The sequence below is a fragment of the Schistocerca nitens genome, chromosome 5, assembly GCF_023898315.1.
Source record: "Schistocerca nitens isolate TAMUIC-IGC-003100 chromosome 5, iqSchNite1.1, whole genome shotgun sequence".
Classification (NCBI taxonomy): Eukaryota; Metazoa; Arthropoda; class Insecta; order Orthoptera; family Acrididae; genus Schistocerca; species Schistocerca nitens.
Genome location: NC_064618.1, coordinates 282049953 through 282064433, shown reverse-complemented (window position 1 = coordinate 282064433; position 14481 = coordinate 282049953). Strand labels below are relative to the sequence as shown.

Sequence of the window (14481 nt, the reverse complement as noted above, 5' to 3'; positions counted from 1 at the left end):
CATGTACATCTTCTCTTCTTTTGAGTGTAATGCTTTGCTCATGTTTTCTTTATGTTTTGTCTTAGTATTTTCCTGCTGTGTTCCCTTTACATTTACAAACTATTCGGCATTAATATTTTCAAGTATGTTACTATTGCATTGTCACAGATGAGATTTACTTTGCATTTGCCTCTCGTTCCCGACGTGTAATGTCTTTTGGAGTGTTGTTAACCAGCGCTACATCTTGTTTGATGATAATCTTCTGTTATAGTCTGATGATTGTCTTGTAACAGGGAAACTGGTTAACCAAATAACTGAATACTGTAAATCACCTACAATTTTATGACTTTCAATTGTGACGCTAACGAAGGTTATACCCCTGTGCTCTGTGGAATAAGTGTTATGTGTGTTTGAGTCTTAGGCAATAAAATAAAAATTCCATATGCTATATGCAATTCCTCTTACCATTCCAGTGAAAATTAAAGTTCCTGTTACCATCCACTCCAAGGCATCCCGTAATTTCAATGGATCGGGTCTTCCTCCACATTCGGTCCTGTGACATATAAAAACACAAGTAAGTAGAAGTGTATAAGTCTTCGAGGCGTGGGTACAAGCAGAATCACTTACTGATGGGGAAATTTTAATTTTTAAATTAACATTAAGCATATGTATTTCTAATATTTAATATTATGAAGAATCAGCCTCAGTTGCGCAAATTTTCTAGTCTTTACCAGGTTTCGACTAAATTAATCTAGCCTTCTTCAGAAGCATAAAATTACTATAACATGCCAGAGTAAGGCACAGTTAACATTAAAATTAAAACCTATAGTACCATGGTACCATGTCGAATTAAAACTACTTAACTGAAGTCCAGCCCTGGCATCTCTTCACCACGCGGTCGGTTGGCAGCGGCAATATGCTAAAAATTCTTAAATAAGTATGTCTCCTACAAATATTGATAGCATTACAAACAGAAAGGTACAATTACAAATGTTGCTCCACAGCAAATGATTGGCTTATGCAGTAATGTTGTTGTGGTCTTCAGTCCTGAGAATGGTTTGATGCACCTGTCCATGCTACCCTATCCTGTGCAAGCTTCGTCATTTCCCAGTACTTACTGCAACCCACATCCTTCTGAATCTGCTTAGTGTATTCATGTCTTGGTCTCCTTCTACGACTTTTACCCTCCACGCTGCCCTCCAATGCTAAATTTGTGATCCCTTGATGCCTAAGAACATATCCTACTAACTGGTCCCTTCTTTTTGTCAAGTTGTGCCACATACTCCTCTTCTCCCCAATTCTATTCAATACTTCATCATTAGTTATGTGATCTACCAATCTAATCTTCAGCATTCTTCTGTAGCACCACATTTCGAAAGCTTCTATTCTCTTCTTGTGCAAACTATTTATCGTCCATGTTTCACTTCCATACATGGCTACACTCCATACAAATACTTTCAGAAACGACATCCTGACACTTCAATCTATACTCGATGTTAACAAATTTCTCTTCTTTAGAAACGCTTTCCTTGCCATTGCTAGTCTACATTTTATATCTTCTCTACTTCGACCATCATCAGTTATTTTGCTCCCCAAATAGCAAAACTCCTTTACTACTTTAAGTGTCTCATTTCCTAATCTAATTCCCTCAGCATCACCCGACTTAATTTGACTACATTCCATTATCCTCGTTTTGCTTTTGTTGATGTTCATCTTATATCCTCCTTTCAAGACACTGTCCATTCCGTTCAACTGCTCTTCCAAGTCCTTTGCTGTCTCTGATAGAATTACAATGTCATCGGGGAACCTCAAAGTTTTTATTTCTTCTCCGTGGATTTTAATACCTACTCCGAATTTTTCTTTTGTTTCCTTTAGTGCTTGCTCAATATACAGATTGAATAACATCGGGGAGAGGCTACAACCCTGTCTCACTCCCTTCCCAACCACTGCTTCCCTTTCATGCTCCTCGACTCTTATAACTGCCATCTGGTTTCTGTACAAATTGTAAATAGCCTTTCGCTCCCTGTATTTTACCCCTGCCACCTTTAGAATTTGAAAGAGAGTATTCCAGTCAACATTGTCAAAAGCTTTCTCTAAGTCTACAAATGCTAGAAACGTAGGTTTGCCTTTCCTTAATCTTTCTTCTAAGATAAGTCGTAAGGTCAGTATTGCCTCACGTGTTCCAATATTTCTACGTAATCCAAACTGATCTTCCCCGAGGTCGGTTTCTACTAGTTTTTCCGTTCGTCTGTACATAATTCGCGTTAGTATTTTGCAGCTGTGACTTATTAAACTGATAGTTCGGTAATTTTCACATCTGTCAACACCTGCTTTCTTTGGGATTGGAATTATTATATTCTTCTTGAAGTCTGAGGGTATTTCGCCTGTCTCATACATCTTGCTCACCAGATGGTAGAGTTTTGTCAGGACTGGCTCTCCCAAGGCTGTCAGTAGTTCTAATGGAATGTTGTCTACTTCCTGGGCCTTGTTTCGACTCAGGTCTTTCAGTGCTCTGTCAAACTCTTCACGCAGTATCGTATCTCCCATTTCATCTTCATCTACATCCTCTTCCATTTCCATAATATTGTCCTCAAGTACATCGCCCTTGTATAGACCCTCTATATACTCCTTCCACCTTTCTGCTTTCACTTCTTTGCTTAGAACTGGGTTTCCATCTGAGCTCTTGATATTCATACAAGTGGCTCTCTTTTCTCCAAAGGTCTCTTTAATTTTCCTGTAGGCAGTATCTATCTTACCCCTAGTGAGATAAGCCTCTCCATCCTTACATCTGTCCTCTAGCCATCCCTGCTTAGCCATTTTGCACTTTCTATCGATCTGCAGTAATAGGCCTTTTTTAATAAATACAGCGTGCACAAGGAATTTTCCTCTTACCATACACAGATGGAGGGGGAAAAATCCGTAATGACTGAGAAAGTGAGACATTACCTATGCCATGCATTCCACAGGGCTTTTCGCAGTATGGATGTTGCTATAGATGCAGGTATACGTCACAATACCGACGCGTATTTCGTATGACGTTAGGCTACGCCCACAAGTGTTCATCGTAGCGGTCGCAAGACTTAGCTTCATTTCAAGGACCATCTCCGTGAAAGTGGTATAGATTTTTCTAACCAGGTGCGTGCGGAGAAGAAAAGGGTATCAACCATTCCGTTTTGGGTTACGTGCATCATTTCTTTTTGACCTGTGCTTTTCTCCCTACTGTTTCTTACTACTGTACAAGAAAGAATTTACAGGCTGATTCTTGCAAAGAAGAAAACAGCAAACAACCAGTGATAATAATGCTATTTATTTATATAAATAGTGCCGTTACCGGTTTCTAACCGACAAGTTTATCTCTAGACGGCTGTTCATCTTCACATTACATTTCTTGTTGTTTACATTACTCGTTGGAAGAAAACTGGCCAACAGCTAATGTAACCAACAATAAATGTACTATAAGAGTAAACAGTCGTGTGAAGACGGGCCTGTCGTTTCTAAATCGTAAATGGCGCTATTTATATAGTTAGAAATCATTAACTTTCATTGGTTACTATTTTGTTTTCGAGAATGAACTTGTGTTTTGTACATAGCAGTGGTGTGAAAGATGTGGTTTCAACAAAATAAAAAGACAGTTTTTCTTCCAAATACCATTAATACTGCGGCACTAAGTTTTATTTGTGATAATACTAGCACAGAAATAATACTTTACGTTTTTAAGAAGTAGAACTGTAGTGAATAAGAACCACTGTTAATATTCCTTAAATTTTGAAACACCAAAGGCAAGCACAGCTCGGGTCAACGACAATGAGCCATCTACTAAGGCATGTTTTAAACACTTTCTACGTGAATGAAATTTTTCACTGTGCAGCTGAGATATGAAACTTCCTGGCAGATTAAAACTGTGAGCCGGACCGAGGCTCTACTCCAAGTTCGAGTCTCGGTCCGGCACACAGCTTTCATCTGCCTGAAAGTTTCACTTTATACGTGCTTTACCACCTCTATCAAAGCTATAAATACGCAACAGAGTTCCGAGAACGCGTTTTGTTTTCTTTTTCTTTTTTCTTTTTATTAATGACACAGTGGTTCATGGTGTGGGTTCCTGTAGTCATGTCCTAGTTCATGAACCACGGGCAACGTATGAGTGGCCAAGTAAGTGGTCCCGACAGTCGGGATACCAGTTACTTTGGAATAAGGCTGGGCATCTCGGACATATTCTGAGTCATGGTCACCTTTTGTGCTCATACGGCAAGGACTACCAAATCCACCGGTTAGTCCCTCAACCGTTAGGCGTAAAACTCAATGGGACTCGGGGCAAGTAATGCTAGCAACCTGCTTCCCTGGTACTTTAAATATGATGCAGGCAACAATCAGAGCAAAATGCCTCGGACCTTTGGAGGTGACGGAGTCCCACCTCTAACTGACAAACCAGGGACTCCTAAGATACGACTTGGCAAACAAATGGTAATGATATGGGGAGTTATTAATATCAATGGCGGCTACTCTGGGAAGAAAGTAGAGTTGGCAGAGGCTGCAAGTAAGATGGGGCTGGACGTTTAGCTGTTAGTGACATTCGGGTAAGGGGTGAGAAAGAAGAGGAAGTGGGAGAATACAAGGTCCACCTGTCAGGAGTCAAAGCAGGAATAGCACAATAGGGTGTAGGGCTTTACATCAGGAAAGAAATGGAACCCAGCGTAGTTGCAATAAGGTATGTAAACGAACGACTGATGTGGATAGATCTGACAGTGTCTAGCAAGAAAATTAGGATTGTGTCAGTATATTCGCATTGTGAAGGGACAGATCAAGATAAGATGGATAGTTTTTATGAGGCACTCAGTGATGTAGTTGTTAGAGTAAAGGACAAGGGCAGTGTTCTGCTCATGGATGATTTTAATGCCAGGATTGGAAATCGAACAGAAGGGTATGAAAAGGTTATGGGTAAATTTGGAGAGGATATGAAGGCCAACAGGAACGGGAAACAACTCTTGGATTTCTGTGCCAGTATGGGCTTAGTAATCACAAACTCCTTTTTTAAACATAAGAACATTCACCGGTATACTTGGAAAGGCAGGGGAACCAGATCTGTCATTGACTATATAGTAACAGATCAGGAATTCAGGAAGGCTGTGAGGGACACACGTGTATTCAGGGGATTCTTTGATGACACTGATCATTATTTAATCTGCAGTGAAATAGGGATTGTGAGGCCGAAAGTGCAGGAGGTCAGGTCCATATGTAGGAGGATAAGAGTGGAGAAACTTCAGGATAAGGAAATCAGGCACAAGTACATAACAGCGATCTCAGAAAGGTACCAGTTAGTTGAATGTAGTCAATTACAGTCATTGGAAAAGGAATAGACAAGGTACAGGGACACAGTACTAGAAGTGGCTAAAGAATGTCTTGGAACAGTAGTGTGTAAAAGTAGGATGAAGCAAACAGCTTGGTGGAATGACACAGTCAAGGCAGTCTGTAAAAGGAAAAAGAAGGCGTATCAAAAATGGCTACATACTAGAACTCAGGTAGACAGAGAAAGTTATGTTGAAGAAAGAAACAAAGCCAAACAGATAATTGCAGCATCCAAGAAGAAATCTTGAGAAGACTTTGGAAACAGGTTGGAAACTATGGGTCAAGCTGCTGGAAAACCATTCTGGAGTGTAATTAGCAGTCATCGAAAGGGAGGTAAGAAGGAAATGACAAGTATTTTGGACAGGTCAGGATAACTGCTGGTGAATCCTGTTGATGCCTTGGGCAGATGGAGGGAATATTTTGAAGAGTTGCTCAATGTAGGTGAAAATACGATCGGCAATGTTTCAGATTTCGAGGTAGAATGGGAAAGGAATGATGATGGAAACAGGATCACATTTGAGGAAGTGGAGAAAATGGTCAATAGATTGCAGTGCAATAAAGCAGCTGGGGTGGATGAAATTAAGTCGGGACTCATCAAATACAGTGGAATGTCAGGTCTTAAATGGCTACACAGGATAATTTAAATGGCCTGGGAGTCGGGACAGGTTCCATCAGACTGGACAAAAGCAGTAATCACGCCAATCTTTAAACATGGAAACAGAAAAATTTGTAACAACTACAGAGGTATCTCTTTAATCAGCGTTATGGGTAAAATCTTCTCAGGTATTGTTGAAAGGAAAGTGCGAGTATTAGTTCAGGACCAATTGGATGAAAATCAGTGTGGGTTTAGGCCTCTTAGAGGTTGTCAGGACCAGATCTTTAGCTTACGGCAAATAATGGAGAAGTGTTATGAGTGGAACAGAGAATTGTATCTATGCTTTATAGATCTAGAAAAGGCATATGACCGGGTTCCTAGGAGGAAGTTATTGTCTGTTCTACGAGATTATGGAATAGGAGGCAAACTTTTGCAAGCAATTAAAGGTCTTTACATGGATAGTCAGGCAGCAGTTAGAGTTGACGGTAAATTGAGTTCATGGTTCAGAGTAGTTTCAGGGGTAAGACAAGGCTGCAACCTGTCTCCACTGTTATTCATATTATTTATGGATCATATGTTGAAAACAATAGGCTGGCTGGGTGAGATCAAGATATGTGAACACAGAATAAGCAGTCTTGCATATGCGGATGACTTAGTTGTGATGGCAGATTCGATTGAAAATTTGCAAAGTAATATTTCAGAGCTAGGTCAGAAATGTAAGGACTATGGTATGAAGATTAGCATCTCTAAAACGAAAGTAATGTCAGTGGGAAAGAAATATAAACGAATTGAGTGCCAAATAGGAGGAACAAAGTTAAAACAGGTGGACGGTTTCAAGTACTTAGGATGCATATTCTCACAGGATGGCAACATAGTGAAAGAACTGGAAGCGAGGTGTAGCAAAGATAATGCAGTGAGCGCTAAGCTACGATCTACTCTCTTCTGCAAGAAGGAAGTCAGTACCAAGACTAAGTTATCTGTGCACCGTTCAATCTTTCGACCAACTTTGTTGTATGGTAGCGAAAGCTGGGTGGATTCAGGTTACCTTATCAACAAGGCTGAGGTTGCGGATATGAAAGTAGCTAGGATGATTGCAGGTACTAGTAGATGGGAACAATGGCAGGAGGGAGTCCACAATGAGGAAATCAAAGAAAAACTGGGAATGAACTTTATAGATGCAGCAGTCAGGGCGAACAGGCTTAGATGGTGGGGTCATGTTACACGCATAGGAGAAGCAAGGTTACCGAAGAGACTCATGGGTTCAGCAGTAGAGGGTAGGAGGAGTCGGGGCAGACCAAGGAGAAGGTACCTGGATTCGGTTAAGAATGATTTTGAAGTAATAGGTTTAACATCAGAAGAGGCACCAATGTTAGCACTGAATAGGGGATCATGGAGGAATTTTATAAGGGGGCTATGCTCCAGACTGAACGCTGAAAGGCATAATCAGTCTTAAATGATGATGATGATGATGATGATGATTAATGACACATAGAATATTTTCCATTTCGATTCTTCATATGTATATGTATAACCGCACAAACACTCCTTGTGCAACACGATTGTAGTATTAGTGAGTTGCATTTGGATTAAAACTATACAGCCGCTAGAGCATCTTAAACTGAGTATTTTCAGACTTGGAGTCAATAGTCTGAAATTAATATTGCAGTTGGACTGAGGTCTTGAATGAGGGATGCCTGTGACACACGAGTATGTAAAATGAGTGATTTTACAACAAAAACCTCTACGTGTCATCGACGTTGGTAGTCCTATTTAGTAAAAGAGTAAGTAGGAATCTGGGATGGAGATTTACATTTGCGATTGGCTGTCAAAAATGAAGCATCATTTGTCACAGAAATTTGTAAACATGCATTTAACGTATGATGCAGAAAGATGTAGCTGAGGAAAACAGCAGAAAGGTGTTTCGTAACAAGCATTAACTTAACTATAACGAATTTTTCACCATGGAGAGAGACCTATGGGAAACAGGTATGGAGAGCTCGTTTCTGTTGTCGATACATTATTTTCCGCACATTGCAACAATTTAAGATGGTGTCGCATGGCGTGCAAGGAGAGTCATAAAAAGCACGTATCGAAAAATGCAGCCGAGCGATGTGGCGCAGTAGTCAGCCAACGGACTCGCATTTGGGAGGACGACACTTCATACCTCCGTCCGCCCAACCAGGTTTAGGTTTTTCGTGATTTTCCTACATCGCTCCACTCAAATTCCGGGATGGTTGCTTAGGAAGGGGCACGGCAGGTTTCATTCCCCATCCTTTGGTAACCGGGGCTTGTGCTCCTTCTCTAACAACCGCGCTAACGACGGTACGTTAAACTCTTATCAGCCTTCCTTTCTCCACTTCGAAAAATGCAGCCTACAGAGAGCTAGTCGCGCAGCAATTACACCCTGTCATAAACATCTACATCCACATCTACATTTACATACATATACTGCGGCGACAAAAGTCATGCGATACCTCCTAACACCGTGACGGGCCTCTTTTGCCCGGCGTAGTACGACGACCCGACGTGGTATAAACAAGTCGTTGGAGTCCCCTACAGAAATACTGAACCTCTATAGCCATTCATAACTGTGAAAGTGTTGTCAGTGCAGGACTTTGTATACGAACTCACCTGCCGCTTATGCCCCATAAATGATCGACGGGATTCGTGTGATGCGATGTCATGGCCAAATCATTCGCTCGAAATGTCCAGAATTTTCTTCAAACCAGTCGCGAATAATGGTGGCTTGGTGACATTACATCGTTATTTGGGGACATAAAGTCCAAGAATGGCTGAAAATGGTCTCCAAGTAGACGAACATAACCATTTCCAGTCAATGACCGTTTCAGTTGGACCAAAGGACGCGTCCAATCCACGTGAACACTGACCACACCATTATGGAACCACCATCAGCTTGCAGTGTGCCTTGTTCACAACTTGGGTCCATGGCTTCGTGGGTCTGCGCCAACCTCGAACCATAACCTCAACTCTTACCAACTGAAATCGAGACTCATCTGACCAGGCCATGTTTTAACAGCCATCTAGGATTCAAACCGTACGGTTACGAGCTCAGGAGAGGCTCTGCAGGAGATGCCGTACTGTTAGCAAAGGCACTAACGTCGGTCATCTGCTGCCGTAGCCCATTAACGCCATATTTCGGTGCACTGTCCTATCGGATACGTTCATCGTACGTCCCAAATTGATTTCTGTTGTTATTTCACGCAGTGTTGTTGTCTGTTAGCACGAACTACTCTATGCTAGCGCTGCTGTTCTTGGTCGTTGATTGGAAGACGTCGGCCACTGCATTGTCCGTGATGAGAGGTAGTGCCTGAAATTTGGTACCCTCGGCACATTCTTGACACTGTGAAACTCGGAATATTGAATTCTCTAACGATTTCCGAAATTAAATGTCCCATGCGACTAGCTCGAATTACCATTCCGCGTTCAAAGTCTGTTAATTCCAGTCGTGCGGCCATAATCACGTCGTTCACCTTCTCACATGAATCATCCAAGTACGAATGACAGCTCCACCAGTGCTCTGCCCTTTTATACCTAGTGTACGCGATACTACCGCCATCTCTATATGTGCATAGCACAATACCAGCCTTTTGTCACCTCAGTGCACTGTGAAAACTTCTGAAATCCATGACAGACAGAACTGAGCATGGTTAGGGTTCCTTCCCATTCTAGTCGCGATTCTGAGCGTGGGGAGAGCGACTGCTTACATGGCTGTGAGTGTACTGTAAATAGTGTAATCTTTTCTTCACGGGAACGATACGAGGGGGATAAAGAGAACACCTAAACTTTTCATTTACTACTTGTTTCTTAAACCTTTTAAACTGGCTATCGCAGGTGAATTTGCGTCTATCTTCGAGAGTGTGCGAATTCAAATTTTCAGTTTGTGCGATGCTCTCCTGATATTCTTTGTATACGTTCAATGTCTCTCGTTAGTGGACCCGCCAGGTTAGCCGCGAGCGCTAATGCCCTGCTTCCTGGACTCGAGTAGGCGCGTTGGCCCTGGATCGAATCAGCCCGCCGAATTAACGACAAAGGCTGGGGTGCCAGCCAGCCTGAATGTGGTTTTTAGGCGGTTTTCCACATCCCTCTAGGTGAATACTGGGCTGGTCCCCACATCCCGCCACAGTTACATGACTCACAGACATTTGAAACATATCCGCACTTTTCCATGATTTCCACTAGACGCAGACAGATGGGGTACTCTGATTCCGTCCCAGGGGGTACGGGGTGGCGGCAGGAAGGTCATCCGGCCACCCCTTCAAATTAAGATGCCAAATCTGATTTAACCACGCCAACCCCGCGCAAAATGCGGGACAAAGGCGCAAGCGATAAATGTCTCCCGTTAGTGGCATATGGTATGGGTCCCTCATACTTGAATATTCTTAGATTGGTCATGGAAGATATATGCAAGCAGATACCTCTGTAGAATGGTCGCATTCTTTCAGTATCCTGACAATCAATCGAAGTCTGACACGTCCTTGACCTATGATTCAGCCTATGAGAGCATTTCGTCTCATATCTATACAAAATGTTTCATCGAGGTATTGGTTTGAGTTGACTGAATGATATAGTTGTGCTGCAAGGCTGCAAGTAATGTACTCGGCTGGATAAAATAAAAATACCACCAGGGGTAGTGTAAGAGCCTCAAGAAAGTGGGTCGGACAGGTAGTGGCCTGGCGCTTACATTAGAAGCGACCTGCTGGTACAACAAGTATTGTCAGTAGGCAGTTTGACGGCGGCCACCTTTGACGGGAGGTCCACGCTGATCTTTGAGTTGACATGAATCTGCAAACTGCCACTATTGGACCTTGGCGCTGCTAGCTGTTGCCCTGCCGGTCGTACTGACTCTGATGTTGCCGACTCCAACCGGAGGGCCACCAGCAGTCCTATTGCAACCACTGCTGGCCTCCTACCCTGGTGGTGTATAGTTCGAGCCAGGGGACGTGCAGCCACTAAACCATCATTGCTTGCTTGGTCAAACTCTTTGCTGTCCATTTCCACTTGTGTACGCAAGCACTATTGCTGAAAGCTGACTCTTCCACGTTGGGTCCATAACGTGGTTTTGCTCGCCCTGCCTTGAGTCACGTGGCTGCCTCTAGCCTGCAGAAGAGTCACTGTGGGCGCTGGTCATTGTGAAGTCAGCATCCTTGCTGCGCCGCTGCTGCCATCACTTCACTGGCTGAGTGACGCTGTGGGGCGCCAGGGACAATAGCCCACTCACTAACCGCAGGACACTGACCGTGTATAGCTTACACTATGGGGGCAACGGCTTCTCCGAACTTTGTCACGGCTATTATAGTTTGCTGAGCAATAAATTAATCTTTCAACGACGTTGTTTTCTTATCTAAACATCGAACCACAACCAGGTACTCGCCACTCCACCGTTACCCCATTCAGGGTGGTGAACTACTGGCTTTTCGACCTCTGACAACCCAGTTCCATCACGTACTGTCAGGCCAGCCACCTGGAGCCTCTACAATATTATGGTCATAGGATACCGTATTTCTGCATTTTGTGAAATACACAGTATTACATTTATGAGAGTTTAAAACTATTTGTCATTCTTTGCATCACTCTGAAATCTTATGAAGATCTGACTGAATGTTTTAGAGACCTTCTTCAGATATTCATTGTAGATCACTGCATAATCTTCGAAATAAATGAGGTTAGTGATAATATTGGATGCCAGGCCATTCAAATACAGTATGAGGAACAAGGATCCCAACATGCTTCTCTGTGTCACGCCCAAAGTTACTTCCTTCTGTCGATGACTTTCCATCCGAGATAACATGGTGCGTCATTCCTGACTACGTGTATGTCCCCAGTCGAAAAAATTTGTTTGGCACTCCAACTGTACTTTTGTTAAAAATAATTAGTTGTGCAACGCGAATTCTCTCTGTGAATGTCATTCCTGCAATAAATCAGTGACAGAATTCGCACAAACATTGTCTAATCCTTTTAGAAGACAGCTACAAGGCGTCAAATGGTTCAGATGGCTCAACTTAGAACTACTTAAATCTAACTAACCTAAGGACATTACACACTTCCATGCACGAGGCAGGATTCGAACCTGCGACCGTAGCAGTCAGTAGAAGGAGTTGCATTAAGAAATTCTTTTAATTGCTTCTTAAATGCTATATAGCTATCTGCTGATGCTATTAGGTAAGTCACTTACCTTGAGTGACCAAACACTTTTGTGGCTGCATAATTTACCCCCTTCTGAGCCAAAGTTAGATTTAACCTTGAGTAGTGAAGATCATCCTTTCTCCTCGTGTTGTAGCCATGTACACTGCTATTACTTTTGAATTCGTTCGGATTGTTAATAACAAATTTCATAAGTGAATATATATATATATATATATATATATATATATATATATATATTCTGAGGCTACAGTGAAGATCTCTAGCTCTTTAAATAAATGTCTCCTGGATGATCTTGGATGAGCTCCAGCAATTATTCTGATTACACGCTTTTGCGCAATGAACACTCTTTTACTCAATGATGAGTTACCCCGGAATATGATGCCATACGAAAGCAGAGAATGAAAATAGGCGTGGTAAGCTTATTTACTGAAATGTATATCGCCAAAATTTGCAATTACCCTAATAGCATAAGTAGCTGAACTCAAACTTTTCAGCAGATCCTCAGTGTGTTTTTTCCAGTTCAATTATTATGATTGCTAAAGGGTAATAGAACAGAAATGTGCCACTCGAAATATCAAATATAAAGTCACCTTACGACTGAAAAAAGTGTTGTTACTGGAGGAAAAGTTGTGCCCTTCTGGTGGCCTTCACAACTGTTTCAGCGGGATTGCAGAGCGGCACAAGATCCTCTTAAAAACAGTGTGTAGCATTTTACCGCTGTTCGACGCCAGGACAAAATCCAGTACTGCACCGAGGATGGTGATTGTGGAAGAAAACAAGGTTAGAGTTTAACATCCACCCGACAACGGTACAATGACGGAGACGCAAACCGGCCGGCGCATTTTCGAAGAAAGAATCGCCATATTGACCTTAAGTAGCTAAGAGAGCTTGTTGTCAGAAGAGGAATTTGAACGCTTGCGACTGGGCCATTGGTAATGCGCTAGCAGTATACTGCCAAGCGAGTCACGGTTCAGTGTAATCAGTAATTCTGGAGACTAGCTCGTGCGGATTGATACTGAAACACAAATCCTCTCCTAAAAGTGCTATACAGGTGGTTTTCGTGCATAAAGGAATGTCGTATGTCCGGGTATCATGCCCAGCACATGTCTCTGTGGCAGTATAGATCAAATGAGAATGTTAGATGTCGAGAAAGAGAAGGGATTTGTTGCTGACGAAAATCTTGATCCTACCGGAAGGACTCAAAATGTCGATACCGTAGAGTGGGAATATCCGCAAAATGAGTGGCGAAGTATTCACCATTCCATGGAGAACGCATAGTACATTTTAGCAGACTTATAACGGAGATAATTCAAAAATTTCAGGTATACAAGATGTGGAAAACTACACTACTGGCCATTAAAATTGCTACACCACGAAGATGACGTGCTACAGACGCGAAATTTAACCGACAGGGAGAAGATGCTGTGATGTGCAAATGATTAGCTTTTCAGAGCTTTCACACAAGGTTGGCGCTGGTGAGGACACCTACAACGTGCTGACATGAGAAAAGTTTCCAACTGATTTCTCATACACAAACAGTAGCTGACCGGCGTTGCCTGGTGAAACGTTGTTGTGATGCCTCGTGTAAGGAGGACAAATGCATACTATCACGTTTCCGACTTTAATAAAGGTTGGATTGTAGCCTATCGCGATTGCGGTTTATCGTATCGCGATATTGTTGTTCGCGTTGGTCGAGATCCTATGACTGTTAGCAGAATATGCAATAGGTGGGTTCAGGAGGGTAATACGGAACGCCGTGCTGGATCCCAACGGCATTGTATCACTAGCAGTCGAGATGACAGGCATCTTATCCGCATGACTGTAACGGATCGTGCAGCAACGTCTCGATCCCTGAGTCAACAGATGGGAACGTTTGCAAGACGACAACCATCTGCACGAATAGCTCGACGACTTTTGCAGCAGCATGGACTATCAGCTCGGAGATCGTGGCTGCGGTTACCCCTGACGCTGCATCACAGACAGGAGAGCCTGCAATGGTGTACTCAACGACGAACCTGGGTGCACGAATGGAAAAACGTCATTTTTCGGACGGATGAATCCAGGTTCTGTTCACAGCATCATGATGGTCGCATACGTGTTTGGCGACATCGCGGTGAACGCACATTGGAAGCGTGTATTCGTCATCGCCATACTGGCGTATCACCCGAGGTGCCATTGGTTACACGTCTCGGTCACCTCTTGTTCGCACTGACGGCAATTTGAACAGTGGACGTCACATTTCAGATGTGTTACGACCCGTGGCTCTAGCCTTCATTCGATCCCTGCGAAACTCTACGTTTCAGCAGAGTAATGCATGACCACATGTTGCAGGTCTTGTACGGGCCTTTCTGGATACAGAAAATGTTCGACTGCTGCCCTGGCCAGCACATTCTCTAGAT

At 42.8% G+C, this 14481-nt stretch overlaps 1 protein-coding gene across 1 annotated transcript in view; it reads right to left on the bottom strand.

Moving 5' to 3' along the window:
* LOC126260390 (carboxypeptidase B-like) overlaps window positions 1–14481 on the bottom strand; it is a 98793-nt gene that overhangs the window by 37458 nt on the left and 46854 nt on the right. The window contains exon 6 of the mRNA XM_049957717.1: window positions 445–532. Within this exon, the coding sequence (XP_049813674.1) occupies window positions 445–532 (88 nt within the window). The remainder of the gene's footprint in view (window positions 1–444; window positions 533–14481) is intronic.